A 25,050-nucleotide genomic window follows, 5' to 3' on the forward strand; every position below is an offset into this window, starting at 1 on the left:
GGAAATACATCACAATACAAGCAGCCATCCAAAAACTAGAAAGAACTCAAATACAAAAGCTAACCTTACACATAAAGGAGCTAGAGAAAAAACAGCAAATAGATCCTATACCCAGCAGAAGAAGAGAGTTAATAAAGATTCGAGCAGAACTCAATGAAGTAGAGGCCAGAAGAACTGTGGAACAGATCAACAAGACCAGGAGTTGGTCTTTGAAAGAATTAATAAGATAGATAAACCATTAGCCAGCCTTATTAAAAAGAAGAGAGAGAAGACTCAAATTAATAAAATCATGAATGAGAAAGGAGAGATCACTACCAACACCAAGGAAATACAAACGATTTTAAAAACATATTATGAACAGCTATACGTCAATATTTTGGGCAATCTAGAAGAAATGGACGCATTTCTGGAAAGCCACAAACTATCAAAACTGGATCAGGAAGAAATAGAAAACCTGAACAGGCCAATAACCAGGGAGGAAATTGAAGCAGTCATCAAAAACCTCCCAAGACACAAAAGTCCAGAGCCAGATGGCTTCCCTGGGGAATTCTATCAAACGTTTAAAGAAGAAATCATACCTATTCTACTAAAGCTGTTTGGAAAGATAGAAAGAGATGGAGTGCTTCCAAACTCATTCTATGAGGCCAGCATCACCTTAATTCCAAAACCAGACAAAGACCGGACCAAAAAGGAGAATTACAGACCAATATCCCTGATGAACATGGATGCAAAAATTCTCAACAAGATACTAGCCAATAGGATACAACAGTACATTAAGAAGATTATTCACCATGACAAAGTAGGATTTATCCCCAGGATGCAAGGCTGGTTCAACACTCATAAACAATCAATGTGATTCATCATATCAGCAAGAGAAAAACCAAGAACCATATGATCCTCTCAATTGATGCAGAGAAAGCATTTGACAAAATACAGCATCCATTCCTGATCAAAACTCTTCAGAGTGTAGGGATAGAGGGAACTTTCCTTGACATCTTAAAAGCCATCTACGAAAAGCCCACAGCAAATATCATTCTCAATGGGGAAGCACTGGGAGCCTTTTCCCTAAGATCAGGAACAAGACAGGGATGTTCACTCTCACCACTGCTATTCAACATAATACTGGAAGTCCTAGCCTCAGCAATCAGACAACAAAAAGAAATAAAAGGCATTCAAATTGGCAAAGAAGAAGTCAAACTCTCCCTCTTCGCCGATGACATGATACTCTACATAGAAAACCCAAAAGACTCCACCCCAAGATTGCTAGAACTCATACAGCAATTTGGCAGTGTGGCAGGATACAAAATCAATGCCCAAAAATCAGTGGCATTTCTATACACTAACAATGAGACTGAAGAAAGAGAAATGAAGGAGTCAATCCCATTTACAATTGCACCCAAAAGCATAAGATACCTAGGAATAAACCTAACCAAGGAGGTAAAGAATCCATACCCTAAAAACTATAGAACACTTCTGAAAGAAATTAAGGAAGACACAAAGAGATGGAAAAACATTCCATGCTCATGGATTGGAAGAATTAATATTGTGAAAATGTCAGTGTTACCCAGGGCAATTTACACGTTTAATGCAATCCCTATCAAAATACCACGGACTTTCTTCAGAGAGCTGGAACAAATTATTTTAAGATTTGTGTGGAATCAGAAAAGACCCCGAAGAGCCAGGGGAATTTTAAAAAAGAAAACCATAGCTGGGGGCATCACAATGCCAGATTTCAGGTTGTACTACAAAGCTGTGGTCATCAAGACAGTGTGGTACTGGCACAAAAACAGACACATAGATCAATGGAACAGAATAGAGAACCCAGAAGTGGACCCTGAACTTTATGGTCAACTAATATTCGATAAAGGAGGAAGGACGATCCACTGGAAGAAAGACAGTCTCTTCAATAAATGGTGCTGGGAAAATTGGGCATCCACATGCAGAAGAATGAAACTAGACCACACTCTTGCAACATACACAAAGATAAACTCAAAATGGATGAAAGATCTAAATGTGAGACAAGATTCCATCAAAATCCTAGAGGAGAACACAGGCAACACCCTTTTTGAACTTGGCCACTTGGCCACAAGGAACTTCTTGCAAGATTCATTTATGAAGGCAAGAGAAACAAAAGCAAAAATGAACCATTGGGACTTCATCAAGATAAGAAGCTTTTGCACAGCAAAAGATACCGTCAACAAAACTCAAAGACAACCTACAGAATGGGAGAAGATATTTGCAAATGACGTATCAGATAAAGGGCTAGTTTCCAAGATCTATAAAGAACTTATGAAACTCAACAGCAAAGAAACAAACAATCCAATCATGAAATGGGCAAAAGACGTGAACAGAAATCTCACAGAGGAAGACATAGACATGGCCAACAAGCACAGGAGGAAATGCTCTGCATCACTTGCCATCAGGGAAATACAAATCAAAACCACAATGAGATACCACTTCACACCAGTGAGAATGGGGAAAATTAACAAAGCAGGAAACCACAAATGTTGGAGAGGATGTGGAGAAAGGGGAACCCTCCTGCACTGTTGGTGGGAATGTGAACTGGTGCAGCCACTCTGGAAAACTGTGTGGAGGTTCCTCAGAGTTAAAAATAGATCTGCCCTACGACCCAGCAATTGCACTGCTGCGGATTTACCCCAAATATACAGATGCAATGAAATTCTGGGACACCTGTGCCCCGATGTTTATGGCAGCAATGTCCACAATAGCCAAACTGTGGAAGGAGCCTCGGAATGTTGAGGAGCCATCTGTCCATCGAAAGATGAATGGATAAAGAAGCTGTGGTTTATGTATACAATGGAATATTACTCAGCCATTAGAAACGACAAACACCCACCATTTGCTTCGACATGGATGGAACTGGAGGGTATTATGCTAAGTGAAATAAGTCAATCGGAGAAGGACAAACATTATATGGTCTCATTCATTTGGGGAATATAAAAAATAGTGAAAGGGAATAAAGGGGAAAGGAGAAAAAATGAGTGGGAAATATCAGAAAGGGAGACAGAACATGAAAGATTCCTAACTCTAGGAAACGAACTAGGGGTAGTGGAAGGGGAGGTGAGTGGGGGGTGGGGATGACTGGGTGACGGGTACTGAGGTGGGCACTTGACGGGATGAGCACTGGGTGTTATTCTATATGTTGGCAAATTGAACACCAATAAAAAATTTATAAAAATAAAAAACTTTTAAAACCTGAAAACTTCAGTAAAAAACAATGCAATTAGAAAAAATAATAAATGCATAAATAAATAAATAAAAATAATAAATGCATAAATAAAATAAATAAATTTGAACCAACATTCCCCTGATAGTATCTAATATCCTTTCTAAAAATCTAAAAAGTGCTTTAAAAACAGTATTCATTTGATTTTCCCAACAAACCCCCCTTTTAGAGATAAGGAATCGGCACTGAGATGTGACGTATACCGCCCCACTAATAAGCAGTAGAGCAGGAACTAAAACGCAAGGCTTACAGCTCCAAAACCTGTGCACATCCTACCACAATCCACAGCTTCAAAGAGGCTCACCACTTGTCTCAGCCTAGGTATGGGCCAACCCAAGAGCACTCCATTATTTATTACATCACAATCTGATTTCAGTCTCCTTTCTTGACTTTACAATGAAGGATTTGGACACGGTGATCCAAGACTGTGGGATCCTCTCATTGTAGGAGCCCAGTGCCTGAGGTTACACTTCATTCACTGTGTAACTTGTCCACCTTAATTTAGTGTCACCCTCCACTGCAGACCATAGCATAACAATCAAGAGCTCAGCCTCCAAAGTCAGAGCTGGAGACAAATCCTTGCTCCAGCATTCACCAGCTATGTTAGCTTCCTCGCTCATAAACCAAGAAAAATAATCAAACCACTTTCACTGAGATAGACTGAGGATTGATCGCGATTTATAAAGTGTTATTTAACACAATATTTAGCATAGGGCATATAAAAATTATAACATAATGATGGTAGGATGGTAAAAGTATTTATGCTGGGTAAATGTTAACTATTAATGTGGTATGTTCTCCAGTCAGAGGAGTTTGGCTGCTAGATTGGCTAATCCTTGGAACTTCATTTTTGGCAATTCTCTCTAATGAGTTCATGTAAACATTAGCCATTTGTACTTCAAAAATATGTATGAAAGCATCAGCATTAGGTGGAAATTAAATATTTCTTTTCTTTTTGAAATTAAATATAGCTAATGAAAGAAATAACAATAAAATACTTAGATTCTATGCATAGATTTACACAGGTTCATTTCTAGACCTCAAGCTCTGCCCTCTGGAGCAGATCACTAAAAGAACACTTTGTTGATTATGTTAACATTAGGCATAGAGAAGTCAAGGAGAAAAAAAGGAGTCACTTATCAGTATGCTTGACTTGCATTTGAATAATATCACTAATGTTCTTTTCTTAATGTTACAATAATTAAAATGTCTATTTATAAAAGTTTTCAGTTCTGAAAGCCTCCAGGATATTTTAGACATAATCTTGGAAAAGCATAGTCCATAGAAGATACGTAAAGCTTGGGTGTGAAATTGCAGCTCTGTATTCGTTGTGTTTCCTAAAGTGAAGTGCTTTCTTACTAATTTACAGCATGCTTGTATACCGTTTATCATTTAATCACAACCATAGAATACCATTCTCTCCATTTCCCCAAAAGTGACTCAGGTGGTGTTCCCAGACACCTTTTAACATTCTCTTTTCATGTGCAAAGGAATCTTTCCAGGGATTTAAGATCATTTGTCACTTATCTTTGTAATTCAAATTAGAATATTCAATAATACACTGGAATTTATTTTTCCAATATCTTTGCTCTTGTATTCTTTTAGTCACTAAACAATAAGTGGAGAAGTTAATTTATGCCTGCATTGTCTCTGGCCACATGAGAAAAATGGCATAAAAACTCAGAGACATAAGATTTAAAGAAAGAAAATGAAAAAAAAAAAGAAATAAGAAATAAATAAAGAAAATGTTTGTGTTGCAAGGATTGCTCTAAGATTTTGTTTTGTTAATGTATAAATAGGACAAGATAAGGTACTAGCAGCAGCATATCCTCAGCACCAAATAGTCATCTATGTTCCTTTGGCACTAACTTGAACACACTAGAATGATATTTTTTTCTTAACCACCAATGTCACCAGGGATGTTGATAGAACAAACATGAGAGCTAGTGCTTCAAAAACTACTTCATTTATCTTGTTGGTCTTAATAAGATCCTAAAGAAGCATAAGATAATAGTGATAATAGAATAAAGTGCTGAATTTTACACTGATACCAGTCTAAAGCAGCATGTGCTTTAATTTTTCACATAACCATATTTTTCAAATAAAAGCAATACTGTGGTTCATAGAGAAAAGATTAATTTAAATCCTAAGCATACAACTGAGACAAATGAAACTGTGAAATTGAATCTATGCCGGTTAATGCTACATGAGAGAGATGGATGACATGTGACCACGATGAACCTTTGCCAAAGACTCCCTGAGTGACACTGGGGACTGGTTGGGGAGACCAGTGAACCACAAAGATCACAGAGAAAAGGAGCCTGGCTTTACAAGCAATCATATCCTTTTAGAGCAGAGCAGTTCAATAGAAAAAGGAAAACTGGTCAAATTCAGGTGATCCTTTGGTTTCCAAAAAACCAGATACACATATCAACTTAAAAGCTTTTCAGCCTTGCATATTGCTGTATGCAAGTTCTGCAAATGTAAAAGCCCAGTTTTTCCCATTCCAAGTGGCAAAAGAATGTGAAGATGGTACCACCCAAGAGACATGGCCATAGAATATATGAAATTGGAATATACATGAAATGGGACAGATGAAGATGAAACACCGGGGCCTCCCAGAAATAGCTACAGCCCAGAAGCTTGGTCTGGAAAGGGAGACTTGAATAGTTTTAAAGGGAGGGAGATGCCCCTTCCTCCAAGACCTCCGGGGAGCAAAGGTGCTGATTCCATACAATGAAGTAGCTGAAATCCGATGGGCCCTCTTTAAATAACCGATGACCAACATGAGCCCTCTTTTTCACCTTCCTCATTACACATGTGCCTTGATGGCTGTGGCAGCTGCAGATAACAGCAAGTTCTCAGGCAGACGTGCAAGGAAGTTCACGGCTCAGCTCTCAAGAGTCCTAAGCCAGCTGTCCTAAAAGCTGATTTAGAACTTACTCCCCTGTGGCCAGAAGTTGTGCAGAGCCCCCTCTAGCTCTGCAATGGGTTCTGCACCCTCTTCTTTCTTCAGCTAAGTCACAGCTCCCAAATCAAGGCTCTGGGTCAGCATCAGTTTTTGTACACGTTTCCTCCCAACTCTGGAGCCAGCCCCTGGTCGCCAGTAGGCCTGTTTGGTGCTGCAAATGTGATCCTGTCTGTCGTTTGGGCCTCAGCAGAAGGGCGACATGACCATATTTATTGCTGTTGCTATTCTGGGGCCCGGATGACGTTTTTTCTCCCCTTGTGGCTGAGCACTGCCCGTTCATCTTTCACCACTCCCTCCAAGTCTGCAAGGCTAAAACCAGGGATACAAATAGACTCTATCAGGAGGAGAGTTATAATGAGAACTTCTTAAGAGGTCTCAGCCCATTTGCTTTAATGCTATGGCCTTAAAAGATTTAAATTCTGTAGTCCTAAGTTTTATACGTGTACTGTTCCCATCCCACTATTATCATAAACTGCTATTGTTGGTGACTTTCCTTAGGAAAGCTTTGCAAAGTGGTCGGGGGGTGGGGGGAAGAGGCAGGGGAAGCTTTGACTGATAAACACAGCTTGGAAATTTGGCAAATGTTGAGTCTTCCACTGCTGTGTGTTGGGAATGACCAAATGTTACCAGAACACTTGAAGATTCTCACTTGCCTCCATCCCTTCACTCTTCATACTAAGACACTCCCCTTCTGTGATGCGAAAGTAACTACATGACAAGCCACAGAAATTCCTATTAAGGATACAATGATACAGGGCACAGGTGACAGCTCCTGGAAAGTAACTATATACAGATTTTCTAAATGAAGAACGTCGGCACATAAATAACTAATTACCACATGCATTACATGGTGCACCAAAGGGGAGTGCCTCTGACTTACCACTAGCCCCTAGTCATTCCCCACCGGTTAGGTCTTCACCAAGGCTCATAATCCCTCCACGTTGGCGCTCACCTGGCTGGTCATCTGCGCTTGGCAATCCTCAGGTCTCTAGCTCTGCTAACATGACTCTTCGGGTTTCATAGACTCTGACACAAATCACATTTGTAAGGGACAGAGAAGCAGAAAGCGTAGGGGAGGCAGTGGGTTGCAGGAGCAGCACGCGTAGGCTCCGGTGCCAGCTGCCCGGGCTTGGAGCCTGTGCCCCCTCAATCAAGGCATCACTGGGGGCCCACTTCGAGCTTCCATTTCCTCCACGAAATCAGGATGATAGGAGGAGCCCCCTCAGGGGTTTTGTGAGAATTAAATGAGAAAACAGTATGGAAACACAGAAAAATTCACAGGCTGAGAACAGAAGCCTTGTTTCCAAGTTAGAGCAGAGAAATTTCACGTCACTCTAGCACATTTCCTTTGAATGAGTTGTGGTTCACCTCCAGGCTGGGCTGCTCGCTCTTCGAATGTCAATATGCAGGAGTTGTGCTCCAGATTTGGATGTTTCTGGCTGCCAGCCGGGGAAATACCTTTTCAATATCCAGGGTAGTATTGAAAGCGTACTATCAGCGGGCAGCGTGGGGAGTGTTCACCTATAGAACTATTTATATAGAAGCACCTAAACAAGGCCCAATTCTTTTTTCTTTTTTTTAGGCCCAATTCTTAATGTTAAGAAAGTGATATAAATTGATCACACACGTAGCTTTATTGCCTTCATTTGTGTTTTTGCCTTTTCCTCCGTCTTTTCAGTTGCATATTTCTGCATTCATTTCCATTGATGGTAAAATAACTAGAGACCCATTTCCACCACGTCCTCTTAATTTAGTCCCTTTCCTGGGAATTCAGGTAACTCCCAGCGGAATACAAACCTCTTTGGGGTAAATATTCAAGACTCCATTCTCCCTCTCTCTGGTAGTAGAAATGGGGGCGGGGGAATAGGTCGAATTTTCTGGTGCCTTACTGTTCACCTGACCTCAACGAAAGGGACATCTGGTTTGCCAACCAGCCTCTGGTCCTCACGGGCCTCTCCTGAGGTGTCTTGTCCAGCTGGATCTTTGGGACTTGAGCTCTGGCCTTGCTGCATGTTCTAAAGGGTTTATGTCTGAGGTCACTCATATCCAGTCCCTTTAGCAAGGTCTGGCCAGTCAGCGTGTGGCCATCTACCCCTCCCCAATGCTGACTCAATCTTGGCTCTAACTGATCCTCTGGAATTCAACATCTTCTATCCAGGACCTGTCCTTGTGTCATCTATCCCACTGCTCGTGGATGGGAAGACTTGTGACAACTTTGAACACTAAACTCTGGCTGACATTCCATATATATTAATCTGATTAATTTACAATTATAGACTACATCATCTTTCGCCTTGTCAGGAGATGCATATTAATTTTACTGGCTATTCTTTGCATTTGGAAAATTATACAAACTGTTGAGTGCTCAGTTTGACAGAGTCCCCACTCGAATTTCTTTGAAAACTGTTTTTAATTTTTTTTTAAGATTGTATTCATTTACTCATGAGAGACACAGATAGAGAGTGAGACAGAGACACAGGCAGAGGGAGAAGCAGGCTCCATGCCGGGAGCCCGATGTGGGACTCAATCCCAGGACTCCAGGATCACATCCTGAGCTGAAGGCAGACGCTCAACTGCTGAGCCACCCAGGTATCCTACCTTGAAAACTGTTCTTTAGGGATGTCTGGGTGGCTCAGCAGTTGAGCGTCTGCCTTCAGCTTAGGACATGATCCTGGAGTCCTGGGATTGAGTCCCACATTGGGCTCCCCACAGGGAGCCTGCTCCTCCCTCTGCCTGTGTCTCTGCCTCTGTGTGTGTGTGTGTGTGTGTGTGTGTCATGAATAAATAAATAAAATCTTAAAAAAAAAAAAAACTGTTCCTTATGTGCATGAGGGCAGGGCCAAGCTTTCTCAGGACCCTTAATGTTTTCTTCCCACATTCCAGTGGATGGGTTTGTGTACCTGACTTGGAAGGCTAGTGCTGTAAGTCTCTTTCAGCCACAAGGCCCAGGAAGCAGAGATCTCCGTGCTGCCTCTTTCTAATCTTGTCTGTCCTGAGTGCCATAAACAGGAACCACAGAGACTTGTGACCATGTCCCAGTTGGTCTCTCCTTATAATCAAATCTTAATGATCCTTTTGACACCACCAAACTTTGGATTCCAATGATCCCTTTTGAGACTGTTAAACAATTCATTTTGTCTCTATGGCTCTAGGAGAAGGAATGGTTTCCTCTAGGAAGTCCCTGGGAACAATCCACTCTCATTTAGAACAGTCTTCCAAAGGGAAGTCCACACAGCCATGGGAATTCACCCAAGTATTCTAAGGGGTCTGGTAATTCCAGATTTTTCCATCTCTATGGACTGTTACCTGGTTTTAGTAGGCTAACTTTGACACTGAGTCTTTCTACAATTAATTTGTAGAATGCAGGCATCTCCACCAAGCAATAGTCAAATGGTATGCCAGTACACTGTACAAAGAAAGGCTTCCTAATAGATCCCATCGAAGAGTCCTCCAAGGCATCAGCATGTGTGGAATCAGGAGAAGCTATGCCTCTGTGGTCAGTGCTATAATTTTTTTTTTAATGCAAGCAGTGATTTCATCAAAACATCATCTGTTACATTAAATTCAGGTTGTTAATTTCAACATTGTTTTCAATTTATATTGGTTTTGCTGTAAACATACAATAAGTATATAGAAGTCTACCTTGTTTTACAGTTTATATATTTAAGTACACATACACAATGATCACACACTCAAATAAAATTATTTAAACCACCATGGGAGGGAGATCTGGATAAATTTTTGTTTTCCTTCAAAAGCTATTGGTGCATTTCTCAAGACTGAAAAACGCTGTTCTGTAGTAGAGGGGGTCACATCTCGCTTCAGGGTGTGTATGAGAATCAACAAGGGGGCCCTGGCATTTAGCACCAATTTCATATTTTCTTTCTAATAACACCCTTCTTCCTCTCTTTTTTCTCTGCCCTACCCCCAGCTATGGGGTAAGTTGCAAAACAGTCACATATTCTCACTGGACCTCTTAGAATAAGATCACAAACAGGTCCTTATCCATGCCTCACTCCCCACCATCATCTCTCACCAATATCCTCTCCTTTCTCAGTGAGCCTCAGCATATTGTCCCGTTTCAGTTCCTTCTATGTGCCAAGTTCTTTTCTACCTCACAGTTGTTTCCTCTTCTCCAGCTGATCTCCTACGTATTTTCCAGGCTATTTCCTACTCATCCTTCAGAGCTTAGCTTAAATGTCACTTTGTTAAAGAAGCATCTGAGCAGTCTCTGTTGGAATGACGGATGGATGGGTGGGTGGAAGGGGGGTGGGTGGGTGGCTGGGTGGGGAGGCCTTCCCTGACCTTTCATTTCATCTAAATTAAAGTGTCACTTGATATTCCTTTCTAGAGTATTGATTTTTCTTCTATAATACAGCAATTTTCAATGCCATATTGATTTAGGATCAATCCACTCCTCCCACCTTAGTAGACTGTACATTCCATGAGGGCAGCTCACTAATGACTTTATATCCATTAGAAGGTATTCCATTTAGAAGGCATTCACTATGTGTATGTATTGAGTACATGAACAAAAGGAAAACCTGAAGATTGCATTCACATCACTAAGTAACTATGAACATTTTAAATTCTTTGAATTAATGGATTATATAACATGGGACAATCCAAAAAATGATTAAATTTTGAGGAAAATGATAAATTTTGGCCTTTGAGCTGAAACAGCCCATGCATACAGCCAGCCTCCTGAGACTCTAATCAAAGACAAAATATACACTATAATCAGTATGAAAGTGACTATAAAAGCTACAGATTTTTTCAGTGAAATTCAGTTATTGCTGACACAGAATGGCTCTTAAGATATGTATGATTCAGTAGTCATCAAACCATTTTCTTATAACAGCAGATTTTTTTTTTCATTTACCTGACATAATGATTTTTTAAAAAATCTAAAAGAGGTAGTCTCAGGATCATTTGAACACATTTTCTTACTGTGTGTTTCACCCTAAGCCCCTCCTATCTCAACCCTGCTCCAAACCCCCAGGAGGGACAGGAAGAAAAACCAGTTAATCCAGATACCAATAATTAGGAGTGAGCAGGGGGCAGGCCAGTGTGTCCCACTGCCACAGTGCCCAGCTAGGACCCCATGAAACTGGCCAGCAGGATAAGGCTATAATTCTAGCTGTATGGAAACCTCAGGAACTGGGGCTTGGGATACTTTGCTATGTGGTAACCCTCAGGCCTTCTCAGCTTAGCCCAGACCCTATGCCCTGCTGCTTCTCCAAGATGGATGAAGGGAGACAGGCCTCTCAAGGCCAGGGATTCTGAAAGACAGCATAACTCCCTGAGTCAAAGTTTCAGAGATACTGTTGGGGAAGGAATGGAGACCTTACAAATCCACCAACTGATTTGGCCTAGAGTTATCAGATTTTTGTTAGGGTCTGGATTTCAAGGCCACTCCGTTAATGGCTTGCTTTATTTTGTAAGTATTCACTATCTATTGCATACTTATCCTTAGGAGACATGCTCATATATAGTACTTTTGGATTTTGCTTTTAAAATGATGAGATTATTTTTAATTATCAAAGCATCCTGAAAGAGAATTTATGCAAGAAAGATGAACCAATATTGAGAACTCTAGTATCAGGCAACATTGAATTTGTTTTATCAATTTATGGACTATAATGGGATATGAAGGGATTACCCTAAAATAATGAAGAATGATGTGAGTAGTAATAAAAAATACGATTCCTGAGCTCCAACTCAAACCCACTAAATCAGAATTCACCAAGAGAGAGACTTGCACATGTATATATTCCCCCTGGTGACTGTCATGAGGGGAGTTTTAGAAATTACCCTACAAAAATGACTCATCAGAGAAATACAGTAGAATCATGTGTGTGATGGGGCTTCTCTCAAAGATTTTGCTAGAGGAGGGTGGAGCCTGAACAAGCATCTTTTGAAAATGTTTACCAAGGGATTCATACCTGCACTTTGATGAAGTATCAGTCCTGAAGGAACATTTAACATGGATCCGAGGTGTGGAAATAAGACATAATTTAACTTAGGCTCTAACCCTGAAGAAGAAAATGATGGAGCATACTTCCTTCTAGAAGGAGCAAACTTTTCAAAGCAGCACACACAGCAGGACTGACACGCCAGTATACAGCTGGAGGTTGCTAAATGTCCACTCTGCCACAGTCAGGCAGACAGTCTATGAATTATTCAATCAGTTGGTGAGTCAGAAATCACTCATGCCATCTGGATTACCCAGACAGTCTTTTTCCATTTGGAACACTGTTTTTGAGGGTCGTAAAATTCATGAAGTCCACTCAGTACTGTACGCGTTACTGCATCATATGCCAACAGGAATATGTGATTCTATTCAATCACACATAAAATATTGATTTTTTTAAACAACATGCTAAGATGTGAAGATTGATTACAATTTAGTTATCAATAGGTAGTACAATTTCAAGATTTTTTTAAATGTAAATGAGACTTTTTTTTTTAATTTTTATTTATTTATGATAGTCACAGAGAGAGAAAGAGAGAGAGGCAGAGACACAGGCAGAGGGAGAAGCAGGCTCCATGCACCGGGAGCCTGATGTGGCATTTGATCCGGGGTCTCCAGGATCGCGACCTGGGCCAAAGGCAGGCGCCAAACCACTGCGCCACCCAGGGATCCCACAATTTCAAGATTTAAAATAAAGCAAATCAAAATGCTCTTCAGGGAGCATTGCCACCCCTCCCTTTAATTTTCTCTGTATCTTTACCGGTTTCTTTTCTTTTCTTTTTTTTTTTTTTACCGGTTTCTATATACATACAAATAAAGAAAAATACAGCAGGTTACATATACTATTCTGAACCTTACTTTTTTCCCATTAATAGGTCTTGGGGATTTTTCGTTATCAGTTCATAGAGAACTTTCTCATTCTTTTTTAAAGACCATGAAATCTGAATTTCTTAAGATTTTATTTATTCAGAGAGACACAGAGAGGCAGAGACATAGGCAGACAGAGAAGCAGGTTCCTTGTGGTGAGCCTGATGTGGGACTCGATCCCAGGACCCCGGGACCACCACCTGAGCCACACAGGTACCCCTTATATCTGAATTCAATTTTATTACGTTCAGAGTCAGACCTTCATCTTTGTTTGACCAAGGCCCACTTGTAATAAGTGTGTATGTGTGTGTATGTATGTGTGCATGTGTATGTTCATGTGTTTATTTTTAAAAGATCACTGGGTGATCAGTTCACCTGTCAGTGCAGAGCCTCTTAGAAGCAGATGCCAGGACAGAATTAGACATACACGTGAAGGATAAAGGCCAGAGAAAACCGGAGTAGGTGGGGAAAGCCTCTAGATCACAATGCAGGTCTGAAACCCATGAAAGGAAAGAGGGAAGGAAGGAGGCTTGGGTAGAGGAGCCTCAGATTGCAGTGTAGCCCTGGAGAGTTTCAGCCATCAATAGGGAGCACAGGAAATGTCAGCCTGTCAGAGGTGATGTTGAGAAGGAATGTCCAGCTCTAGCAATCCCACTGTCCTCTGTTATAAGGTAGGAAAGCATGGTCTCAGCATGAACACGGCCAGGATCCAAAGGTGCAGCAAACTGAGGCTGCTGACTGATCTCCCTCCTTGCAGCAAGTCCTCTTGAAGGAAGATCTGAGCAGTGGCCATGGCTAATACCATCTCTCCTTGCGTTGGGAAGGTCATCTTCTCCACGCACATTTGGGGAGCTCTCTTTTTAAGGGAAAGCTTAGAAATGGGAAGTTAATGGGACAAATAGAAGCCCCATCACTGTAGTAGGTCTTGGGGCTATGAGTGGTTATCCTCTCCCTCTTCTTCTCACCCTTCCTAATCCCCCTTACCCTGAGCTACCACAGCAGCAGCTTTTGGAGGTTTACCTGGTGGCGTGGCCCAAACCCTCATTCCTGGAAGGTCCAAACCTTGGTAATTCATGCCCTTCTCATGCTGAAGCTGTGCATCTACAAGGGGTCTGTGAAGTACCAGGAAGCTCCCAATGGAGCACCTGTGTTCCACACATATTCCCTTCTGTCCCCATTTTATAAAAGCCTTCTCCTGCTCAGAATTTGCAGTTCAACAGGATTTTCATTTTGTCCTCTTACAAGTGTTTCCCTACTGGAAGTCCCGTGGGGCCCAGAGTTACACAGGGAGAAAAAGATCATTGGATGTGATGTTGTGTGAGGTCCTCTTGCTTCCACCTCTTAGTTTCTGGAGCCTATAGTGGGTTCCTATGGGAACCCTATGGGTTCTTTTTACGGAGCACATAGTGCTATATAGAAGCTGATTTAGTGAATATACTGCATCCTGAAGGACACCAATCCATTTTTGCAGATTATTACCAGCAGACTGGAACTTCGGCTGTGCCTTCAGGAGACCAGACCATTCCATTGTTCTGTGAGGCTGGCTCCTCGTGGATAACAGAGGCATGCTGTATGTAGTATGTAAGGCAGCATGTAATAAGACCAATGGATCCCAAGGTCAGGGCTCACTTTAGGAACTCGTTCATTCTGAAGTAGGTCCCCTGGTCATTCGTGATGCTGTATTAAATTCCATGGCTATGGATCAAGTATCCTGTAAGCTCCTGAGTAGTGGTGATACTGGCTGAGTTCTGTGGGCATGATAGGGAAACCCATACCCAGAATAGGTGTCTACCCCTAGAGAGGATAAACCACTGGCTCTTCCAGGCCAGAAGAGGCCTAATGTATAGTCAACCTGCCACCAAGTAGATAATGGTATTCTCAAGAACTAGTCTCTGTTGCTGGCAGGTTGGACATTCAGCGAAAGCAGTTACTAAATTGGCCTTGATAAATTTGAGTCCTTTCTGTTGGGCCCATGTATTACCTCCATCTCTGCTGCCAAGGCCACTAAGTTCACAGGTCCCTTGTTCCAGATCTAGGATGGGTGGCAAGGAAGGATGGCTGACATCAACTGGCTGAGTCCTTTTGTCTGATTGGGTTTTCAGTGCTTCCCTCCAGAAAGCAATTACATGCAACACAAAACTCTATACACTTATACATTTAGCACCCATTCCCATGTCTCTACCCTAGAACTGCATGTGTCCAATCTTCCAGTCCTCTTCCTTCCAGGCTTTTCACTAGATGTCCAGGCTGTTGGCCATTACCTGGAAATCTACATACATTCCTACCTTATGCTAATTTTTTTTCCACACAAAACAGATGACAAGGTTTACCACTCACAACCCTGCCCCTTAGAAAGATTTTCCCCCATCTAGAGACTTTCAAGACCACTCCTGAGTAGAGCCTCCATTCATTTTCAGCTTCATCCACATACTGTGCCTTTCCATCTATAAAGCAAACGCAGGCTTCTCTTCCTTTTTCAGCTGGTTGTGCAGAACCTCAATCCTCCCCCAGGTGAAAGCTAAGGAAGAGGTGCTTAGTGCAACACCAGGGAACATGAGGGACTGGGCAACCAGTTCTGGTAGCTTACTCATGCCCTCTGTTCCCACTCAGCTTGATTCTGGATATGCCATGTCCAACCTACAGTACACTGCTTTGGGTCCTTTTGAATTTGTCTTGGCAGGTTCAACAAGACCCAGCTTATAACGGGAAATTTTAGATGGCTGGTCACTTGGTGTCCTATGGTCAAGCATTCCTTTTCTACCAAGGTCAGGCAGCTTACCAAGCACTGATTCTCAAAAAAGAGACAGTTCCCTTTTGCAGAGAATACAGCCTTGCTTCAGATCCCCCATAGACCCGCATTGTGATTCTTCCGCTGGGGCTTGCCATCATCTCCCTATTGTACCTTTTCTCACCTCTGACACCAAACACCCACAACAAAGGATCTGCTTGATTGTATGGCCCAAGAAGCAGAGTGTTTGCAGCACAGCCGGGGCTTCCTGCAAAACTCTTCCCTGCTCTGAGCCCTCTCAGTGCTGGTAGCTTCTTCCATCCATGTCACTTATCACATAGGCTGCAGCACTTTCTAAATATGATCCGTGTTGCTTCCAGGACACAAGAGGGCTACCTTTTTTGTAGTAGATCCCACAAGATGCAGCTGGTTGCTTTTTACTTTGGAGAGGGCGTTCTGGGCAGAATGCGGCCCTGATGTGAACACCAGAACAGATCTGAAGTTGTGGGAGCCAGAGGCCACCTGCAGAGTACTCTCCTCACAGGATCTCTCTGAGGGGGACCAGAGGGGTGCCCTGCGTGGCCGGTCCCGTGGGGTGTTCCTACTTCTCAGTAAGCTGTACAAAGTGTTTGCCACGTGAAAGTAAAATGCAAGCGATGACAAAAATGCTAGAGCATGTTTAAGGAAAGGACGAGGAACTGAAGCTTCATCTGCAATGCAATCAGCATCTGAAGAATCCAACAAAGCTTCGAGGTGTGCAGGTCGCAGTGAGCTGTGGATTGGGCCACCAATATCTGGCAAGGATAGAACACACCCCCATGTCATTCAGTCAAGGGATAACCTTTCCGATTACTGGCTAGAGTTGCAAATCCCATTCCAGAGCTCTTGGAGCCATTCAGTCCCCAGCCGTAACCTACTTTTCTTTTATTGCTAATAACTGATTTTTCCCCCTCTCCTCCAGCTATCGGGTACTTAGAGGCTATTTACCCCTCCCTTAGTTATGCTTTCAGCAAACTGTGTGCCTCCCTTCTTTATGCAACTCATTTCAAAAAGGTTCACTCATCAATTTTCACAACTTTTAACATCTTAATACCAACGCTCCCATGAGCCCAGGATGATGTGTGGAAGCGCTGAATAACTGTACTGGACACCTGGATCTAATATTCCATGGCATGTTAACTAACAGGAACCTGAAGAAAAATTTTACAAAAAAACCAACACTTCCAAATACGTTCTTGTATTCCTTCACCACCTCCAACTGGTGCTATTTCCAATACTGAGTTGCCTCAGTATCTTCCTATTTTCAGAATAAATCACTCTTCTGGTGCAGCACGAGAGAGAAGCACCCATCATCTTGTGTCGCAGGCCTCAGGAGGTCTCCTGTCTCTCACAGTCACAGGTGTGGGTTCCCTTCATTCCCTCCCTCTGTAGGGTGGCTCCTCACGCAAGAAGGTCATCCTGTGTTGATGTCTGGAAGGACAGCCCTTCTACTTTATCCACAAAGCTAACAATACACCCGTGATTCCTAAAAACTATCGCAGCCCACAAAACCCCTCTGTCCTCTGAGCTCCTAGGACACTTGGCACTTATTCACTGCTTGGAGCTGCCTCCCTTGCCCCTTTATTATTTGTCCTTTTTAAAAAAAAAAAGATTTTATTTATTTATTCATGAGAGAGAGAGAGAGAGAGAGAGAGAGAAGCAGAGACATAGGCGGAAGGAGAAGCAGGCTCCCTGCAAGAAGCTAGATACAGGACTGGATCCTAGACCCCAGGATCACGCCCTGAGCCAAAGGCAGATGTTCAAACCACTGAGCCACCCAGGCATCCCTTATTTTTCTTTTTTCTACCTCCTGCCTCTTTAGAGATGCTTTATACCCTTAGGAGCAAGTTCTGAGCCTTCTACTTCTCTGTGTCTCCACACCTAACCCAGTGATCATATAAGCACGCACACACAGGCACACATGGACACGCAAACAGGTGCACACATCCACTTTATGTTTTGCTTCAATTACTGGAGTTTCCGCACAGACCTGCAATCCACTCAGTGCCTTCAAGCTTACTGTCTCTTTAAGCTGTTTTTATCTTTGTCATTGTGAGAACTTTCCTGAAACCCTCTATGAGCCTCATCATTGGACACGTATGCTAAGTGCACGTGGAGCCCTGCCCATTAGGAAAAGTAGGCAGAAAGCCACAGGGACAAGTCATGGGAAGAAACCAAAGCACTACCCTTGAGACTTAAAGAAAAGGCTCAGCTGGTGTTTTTATATCTGAATTAGACTATTTCTAAATTAGACTCTTAGCCCCTTAGGGCAGGATTGCCTAGTTGTGTAAGATAAGCCAACAAGTATCCAGCAATTATACAAAATTCTGGTCCCAAGAAGCTAATGCTTAGAACACAAAAGACAGGCTAAAATTAATTAGACTAGAAAGGGATAAGAAGAAGAACACACAGGGAAGGAGACAGCTGAAGAGGTAGGAGAGCAAGAGAGTGAGCAGAGGTGACAGACATGGGTTTTTCAGAACCTAAGGGAGAGAAGTGCTCACGAGGGTCAAATTCACAGCTGTCACTAGCAGGACAGACACTGAAGAGATGCCATTATATCTGTCAGCCAGGAGGTCCCTACTGGGTACATAAATTTCACCAGATTAGTGAGGACAGAACCCAAACTGAGTGGCATGAGAACAAGAGCTAAGATATAAGATATACGAGCATATATGATACATGAATATACACGATACTTGAAATATATATTACATGAATGTAATATGCTTTCGAGGAGGTCAGCGATCTTGAGAAGAACAGAGGACTTGAGGTGAAAGCAGGCACCAAGAAATTAGGACTGTTTTTATGTGGAGGACATAGAAGCATGGTTGTTGGATGCAGGAAATTACAGCATATTCAAGTGAGAGAAGGAATTGACCCCCGGAACAAGGAGAGGAGAAAGGATATCCATTATCTTTTCCTCTGGGATGGAGTGGTGGGGAAAGGAAGAACATAGGAAACAATGATAAGTTCCAGAGAGAGGACAAAGAGGGATGATGCTCCTGAGTTAGCTCTTCTCCTCTTTAGAGAGAAGACAAAGCCTCTGCTCAGTAGGAAAGAGCTGGGCTGCATAGAGTTCAGGTGATAGGCATCCGGAAGTTGCCTGGGAAGAGATCTGCTGTGTGTGTGTGTGTGTGTGTGTGTGTGTGTGTGTGTGTGTGTGTAGGGATTAACCTAAGGCTGGCCCCCAGGGTTTGCTATGGCAAACTGGTAGCTGATGTGACTGCCTCCAGAAGGGGCTTCCTGTGAGCAGGGGATGGGAATTGGGGATGGGGCCGGCACCAGTTCACTATAGAAAGCACAGTGTGATAGGGCCGGCAGGCAGGGAAGGGCTAGGACATGGAGCATATGGAAGGAGTAGAGACGGCAAATTGATGGCCTTTTCAGTGACTGGGAAGGCCAGAGAGTGTCAACAAAGAGTAGTACTGTAAACTTCCAGTTTTCAGAGGTGGCCTACATCCTGGTCCTTATAAGGTCCAGGCTGCATCATGACACTGGGAAAGACAATGGGCGGGCAGGATGAATCTGCTCAGGACAATGACAGGAGACAGCGTGCAGGGCAAAGAGGGCATGAGCCACCAGTCCTGAATGAATAGGGGAGTGACCTAGATGGAGACAAGAGTGGACCACCAGTGGAATGAGTGCACCATGCAAGCCTCAAAAAGGAGGCACTACTGAACAGCTGCCAGAGAGAGCAGAAAATCAAGGATTATTTACTTATTGACTAATTTATTTCTAGCTTTTGACCTGCCCCAACTGGCTGCTAAACTAAACATCTTTTCTTGGATTGTTTCTGGATTTTTCTTCTCCTTTAGTGAACCTATCTTCCCACTTCTGTAATTTACTCTTCTTCCTCCATTTCTTTAATACTAGACAGTAGCATTACCATTCATCTGGCCAGCTACTCTTTAAAATAAATAAAAGTCACCTTCACTGCCCTCCACACAGCCTGCTCTCTCTCCATTTGAAAGCTCTCATCCTTGCTCTGTAAAGGACAGTATTAAAGAGAACCACCTCTACAGTCAGACAGACTCGGTTTGAATCCCAGCTGGACTGTGTCTACCTGGAATGATCGTGGGCACATAAACGTCTTAAACCTTATTTTCTTCTTTGTAAAAAGGTTATAATACCACTATTTAATCCCATGGGTTTTTATGAGGTTTAAATGAATTAATGCATGTAAAGCACTGAACACTGAATCTGGAACTCAGTAATTGCCTTCAAAGTTGTAAAAACCATTAATTTTGGAATTAACGGTCTTAATTAATTCTTCCTCTTTCAACATCAAGTTGTCCTCAAAGCTTATAACCATATGTCTTTTGTACTTATTGTGGATAAATTTCTTAAATCTTTATGAATGCTTTATTACAAATGTGCTAGTAATAATTTTGATTGGCTTAACCCAGTAATTTTAATTGTATGAGCTTTTTTACACACCTTGATGCAACACACTTAAGACAATAAACACCCACAGATTAGCTTTTGTCATTTGTAAATTTTTATCAAGAATTTCAATAATTCTAATACTTAAATGAACCGAAGTCACTGAGACATTTTTAAACACGCCTTCATTAGAAAATACTAAATTCTAAGCAAAGCATCCTCATCGAAAGGTTGTTACTAGACATTCACTCTCAACAAGGCTTACGTTTTGTTATGAAATTTTGGAGAGTGAAAGCCTAGAATAGCTGAGTTTTGAGCATGGGGAGAAAGAAAGTGCTGGAATGGTTGTCAGCCCCTGGGCTTCAATGGCCTCCCCCACCCCACCTGTCAAACCAACATTCACATTCTCTTCTTACTAATCCCTTCTTAAAGCTAAATTCAACTCCCCCTTATCCAGGGCAAAGGTTCAGAGTAAGAGGGAAAATAAGGACATGACTAACCCTGACTGGTGAATTGCAACATTATTCCACTGCCTACTATCTTCTATGCCATCATCCTCGGCACCTCTTCCTCCTCTTACTTCTCTTTCTCAGTCTTCTCCAACCATTACCATTGAACGTGAAAACTTACATGAATGCAACATTCCATTGTGATGGCAGCAGGTAAGTAGAGGCAGGGCTTGTACGGTTACTATGCCAAAAGTTCTAGAAGCTACCAAAAATTCAATACTAATTTCCTCCATGAAGAGAGCCAATGGCAAACTCAGGTTAGGATTACAATTTCTTAAAATTTACTATCAGATATTTGGTGTATCAGGTATCTTCTTCTTTTTTTTTATTTTTTATTTTTTTAGGTATCTTCTTCTTTTAATGAAGATGCCTTCCAAAGAAGACATCTATTATGGATAGCAAGAGACAGATTAAGAGATAAATGACCCTATCTTTCATGTTTCCCAAATCTCCATATTCTATCTATGATGATGTGCGTGGATCCTTTGTCCTTTGTCCACCCACCACTGGCAGGACTAGACATCCACCACAGAAGCCAACCTACTCTGTGCTAGTTTATTTCAGAAAATCCATCATTTGCATGAGAGCTCACTAGGGAAAGTTCAAAAAAAAAAAAAAAGTTTGCACTGTGCTTGCAAACAAAAACTTAGCCCTGAAATATTCAAATATGGATCCTAACATGTAGGGGTGGAGATTTAAAAAAAAGAAGAAAGAAGAAGAAGGAAGAAGAAGGAAGAAGGAAGGAGGAGGAGGAGGAGGAGAAGAAGGAGAGAAGAAGAAGGAGGAGGAGGAGGAGGAGGAGAAGAATGGGACACTTGGGTGGCTCAGTGGTTAAGTGCCTGCCTTCAGCTCAGGGTGTGATCCTGGAAACCCAGAATCAAGTCCCACATCAGGGCTCCCTACATGGAGCCTGCTTCTCCCTCTGCCTATGTCTTTGCCTCTCTCTCGCTGTGTCTCTCACGAATAAACAGATAAAATCTAAAAATAAATAAATAAAAGAAAGAAAGAAGAAAAAGGGAAAAGGACAAAGGTTATTTCATGAAAAAAGTTTAAAAAGAGGAAAAAAGATACTGGTTTGAGCAACCACACTGTTTTTCACATCAAATAAAACCCCAAAATAAATGGCAATATATCCATCTATGCTAGCTCCTGATCCTGGTATATCCCATAGCAGAGAAATGGAATTATGGTTCATCAGCAAAGACCTGGGCCCTCGTTTTCCCAGTGGCCTAAACCAATCCCTAGTCCAGGACAAGATGCTGAGCAAGATGCGTAATTATTTCAGGCCACTAGGGTAAGTGCTATTCCTGGCAACTCTGCAGGCAGTGCCATGGATGAGGGTTTCTAATTCTCTTTGGTGATTTGGTTCTGTGTAAACTGAGATTTTTTTTCTTTCGGTATTTCAGCCACATTAGCAGGAAAGGCCAGCTCCAGTCCTGAGATAGAGCCAATCAAGGTCCATTTCATTCCTTTTTTTCTGCACACTTTAGTCTATTTTTCCCCTGCTCCCTACCCTGACACCCTGACATCAGATCATTTTTATCTGATTATCAAATACCTACTGAGACAAACTTTGGCAGCCTCCGCTGCTCCCCCAGTATTCCAAAAGCCTCTCGGCCTGAGGAATATCATGCATGAATCCTCCGCAAAGCAGTGTCCTGAACAGGCCAGCCTCAGACCCCGGGCTATGACCACAGAAAGGCGATGACCCGTAAGTATTTTGGTGAGAACAAATTAGGGTGAGACCAATGCTTGGTTTCACCAGAGGCAATACCGATTCAAGTGCCTATTGCCAAATCTCTAATTCTTGGCTCCGCGCTGTACCAGCACATACTCAAGTTACTATCGCACGTAGGAAGGGAAAAACAAATCTTATCATTCCCATTTGGCAGATGGTGAACTAGAGGTTTGCAAGTTTAAAAGAGTTGCCTAAAGTGAATTCAACAGCACAGCGTGGTAGCTTGGAAAACAGATCAGCTGACACCTGTCCCCAGTTTTTTAGGTCACTGGCTTTTTGTAAGTTTAGAGCAGTGTTTAACTTACCGTATTCCTCCTTGACATCTTCTATTTACTTCGTTAAGCCGTGGATACCAGCGGAGAGGTACCAGGTGTACATTCCAGACACTTACAGGATATTCACAGACTGAGCCCTCCGCCTGTTGGGTACAGAGGCCCTCCCTGGCTGCAGAATGTCTAAGGTTGTCGGAAGAAGAACAAACATTAGGGGCTCCGATGCGAAAGGAAAGGGCATATACCCTATACACCCCCGCAAAGGCAGATCAAAACCCCCTCTTCATTATCGCAAATCAAAAGCTGACCGAGTTAGTTTGTGCTTTTTCAACTTCCATTGCTCTCCCCCCGGATCTTCATTAAATAAATGCAAACACATGTGCTTAGAAATGGGTAGGTGTAAAAGAACATTCTGCACAATTATATCTAGGCTGCCAGCGATTTACATCACACGCATCCATATATCTAGGAGACGGGAGTGCACGGTGACAGCCCAGCCTGACAAATGCAACAGTACACACGTTGGAGAAAATGCAACTACAAACCCCACGCAGACCAACCCGCATTCAGGAGTTTTCCCTCAACACACACGTGGTCGCAGTTCCAGGAGCTTAACCACGTCGATGAACCCCAAACAGAGGGCCAGGAGGCCCGGCCGCCCGCGGGCCGCCCCCCACGCGAGCAGCCGCGCCTCCGGGTGCAGGCGGCGGTCCTCGCGCGTCCCTGGGCACGCTCGCCCTCCCACCGGCCTCCCACGGGCGAGCACACGCGCGGCCGCCGGGGAGCGCGGGCCCCGGGGCGGGGGCGGGGGCGGGGCCGGGCCTGGGCGCCCGGGGAGGGGACGCGGGGCGGGCGCGGGGCGGCGCGGGGCGGCGCCGGGCTCACGTGGGCGGGCGGGCGCCGCTGAAGGTCCGCTCGGGAGCCGGGGCTGTCCTCTGGCGCGCGGCGCTGGCCGGGGCGGCGGCGGCGGCGGAGGAGGAGGCGGCGGCGGCGGCGGCGGAGGAGGAGGAGGAGGAGGAGGAAGGCGGCGGTGGCGGCGGCGGCGAGAGCAGAGGGGAGGACGGGGGCGGCGTCGGACTGGAGCGCAGCGGCGGCGCGAGCTGCCCGGGGCGCTGTCGTGAGCTCGCGCGCCGGGCCCCCAGCCCCGAGCTACACCCTGCCGTGCCCAGCTCTGCCCGCGTCCGTGCCCCCGCGGGGAGCGCGCCGGGGCTGCCCCCCGAATGACGGGCGGAAGGTTCGACTTCGACGATGGCGGCACCTACTGCGGCGGCTGGGAGGAGGGCAAGGCGCACGGGCATGGCATCTGCACGGGGCCCAAGGGCCAGGGCGAGTACTCGGGCTCCTGGTCGCACGGCTTCGAGGTGGCCGGAGGCTACACCTGGCCCAGCGGCAACACCTACCAGGGCTACTGGGCGCAGGGCAAGCGGCACGGGCTGGGGGTGGAGACGAAGGGCAAGTGGATGTACCGGGGGGAGTGGTCGCACGGTTTCAAGGGGCGCTACGGGGTCCGGCAGAGCCTGTGCACCCCCGCCCGCTACGAGGGTACCTGGAGTAACGGGCTGCAGGACGGGTACGGCGTGGAGACCTACGGGGACGGAGGTGAGCGGCGTCGCAGGCGGCTCGGCTGCCCCGCGGGCGGGTGCGGGGGGCTCGGCCCGGGCTGCGGGAGGCGGGAGGCCGGGAGGCGCACGTGTCCGGAAACCCGCCAAAACACCTGGGGGAGCCTCCCCCGCCGCCCCCGCCGGCCCCCCACCTCCCGCGCCGGCGTGCAGACGCGGCCAGTGCGCGCGCGGGGGGGGGGGGGTCTGACCCGGTTCTTGGAACGGGCCGCGTGTGCACACCCGGGGGAGCGAGGCGTGAGTGCACCTGGCCCGCGCCCGCGCTGCGCTGCGCCGCCGCCGGGTGGGTTGGGCGGCAGGGAGGACGCTGTCACTTGAGCCCGTCACATTACGTTCCTGATCCCTCCCTCTCCCGGCCGGGTTTGAAAACGCCACTCCCGGGGAGTGGGAGCGAACGCCCGCGGCTTGGGAGGCTGACGGTCGGCGCTGACCGCTCCCCGGATTGGTTTCACGTGGAGTCGTATTTCGCCTCTGGTCCTCTAGTAGCCTAAAGATAGCAGCCAGAACCCCATAACTAGGATGTAGGGGAATTGTACCTTATTTGGAGCGCATTGGGGAACCTCCTAGCCATGGAAGTGGAGCGGCCACCTGATGCAGGTGGGGCTCACAGACGGTGGGTTTTTCCCTTCCCGGTTTCCATTCGGTTCCTCAAAGTAGTGGTTTTTCCATCCAAAGAATGGTAGTCGCTGTTGATCTGGAG

General features: G+C 44.5%; 2 protein-coding genes across 5 annotated transcripts in view; one reads left to right on the forward strand and one right to left on the reverse strand.

Annotated features, from left to right (window-relative positions):
* GDAP1 (ganglioside induced differentiation associated protein 1) overlaps window positions 1-23,506 on the reverse strand; it is a 50,823-nt gene extending 27,317 nt beyond the window's left edge. Inside the window, exons 1-2 of the mRNA XM_055318131.1 lie at window positions 23,292-23,506; window positions 22,765-22,914 (exon numbers count right to left, since the gene is read on the reverse strand). The gene's annotated coding sequence lies outside the window, so the exon portion shown is untranslated. The remainder of the gene's footprint in view (window positions 1-22,764; window positions 22,915-23,291) is intronic.
* A 298-nt stretch (window positions 23,507-23,804) lies between these two features.
* The window catches only part of JPH1 (junctophilin 1), an 84,270-nt gene continuing 83,024 nt past the window's right edge, over window positions 23,805-25,050 (forward strand). For all 4 annotated transcript variants that reach the window (XM_055318125.1, XM_055318128.1, XM_055318126.1 and 1 more), the window contains exon 1: window positions 23,805-24,330. In XM_055318125.1, the coding sequence (XP_055174100.1) occupies window positions 23,952-24,330 (379 nt within the window). In that variant the 5' untranslated portion in view covers window positions 23,805-23,951. The remainder of the gene's footprint in view (window positions 24,331-25,050) is intronic.

Source organism: Nyctereutes procyonoides, unplaced genomic scaffold (assembly GCF_905146905.1).
Source record: "Nyctereutes procyonoides isolate TBG_1078 unplaced genomic scaffold, NYPRO_anot_genome, whole genome shotgun sequence".
Lineage (NCBI taxonomy): Eukaryota > Metazoa > Chordata > Mammalia > Carnivora > Canidae > Nyctereutes > Nyctereutes procyonoides.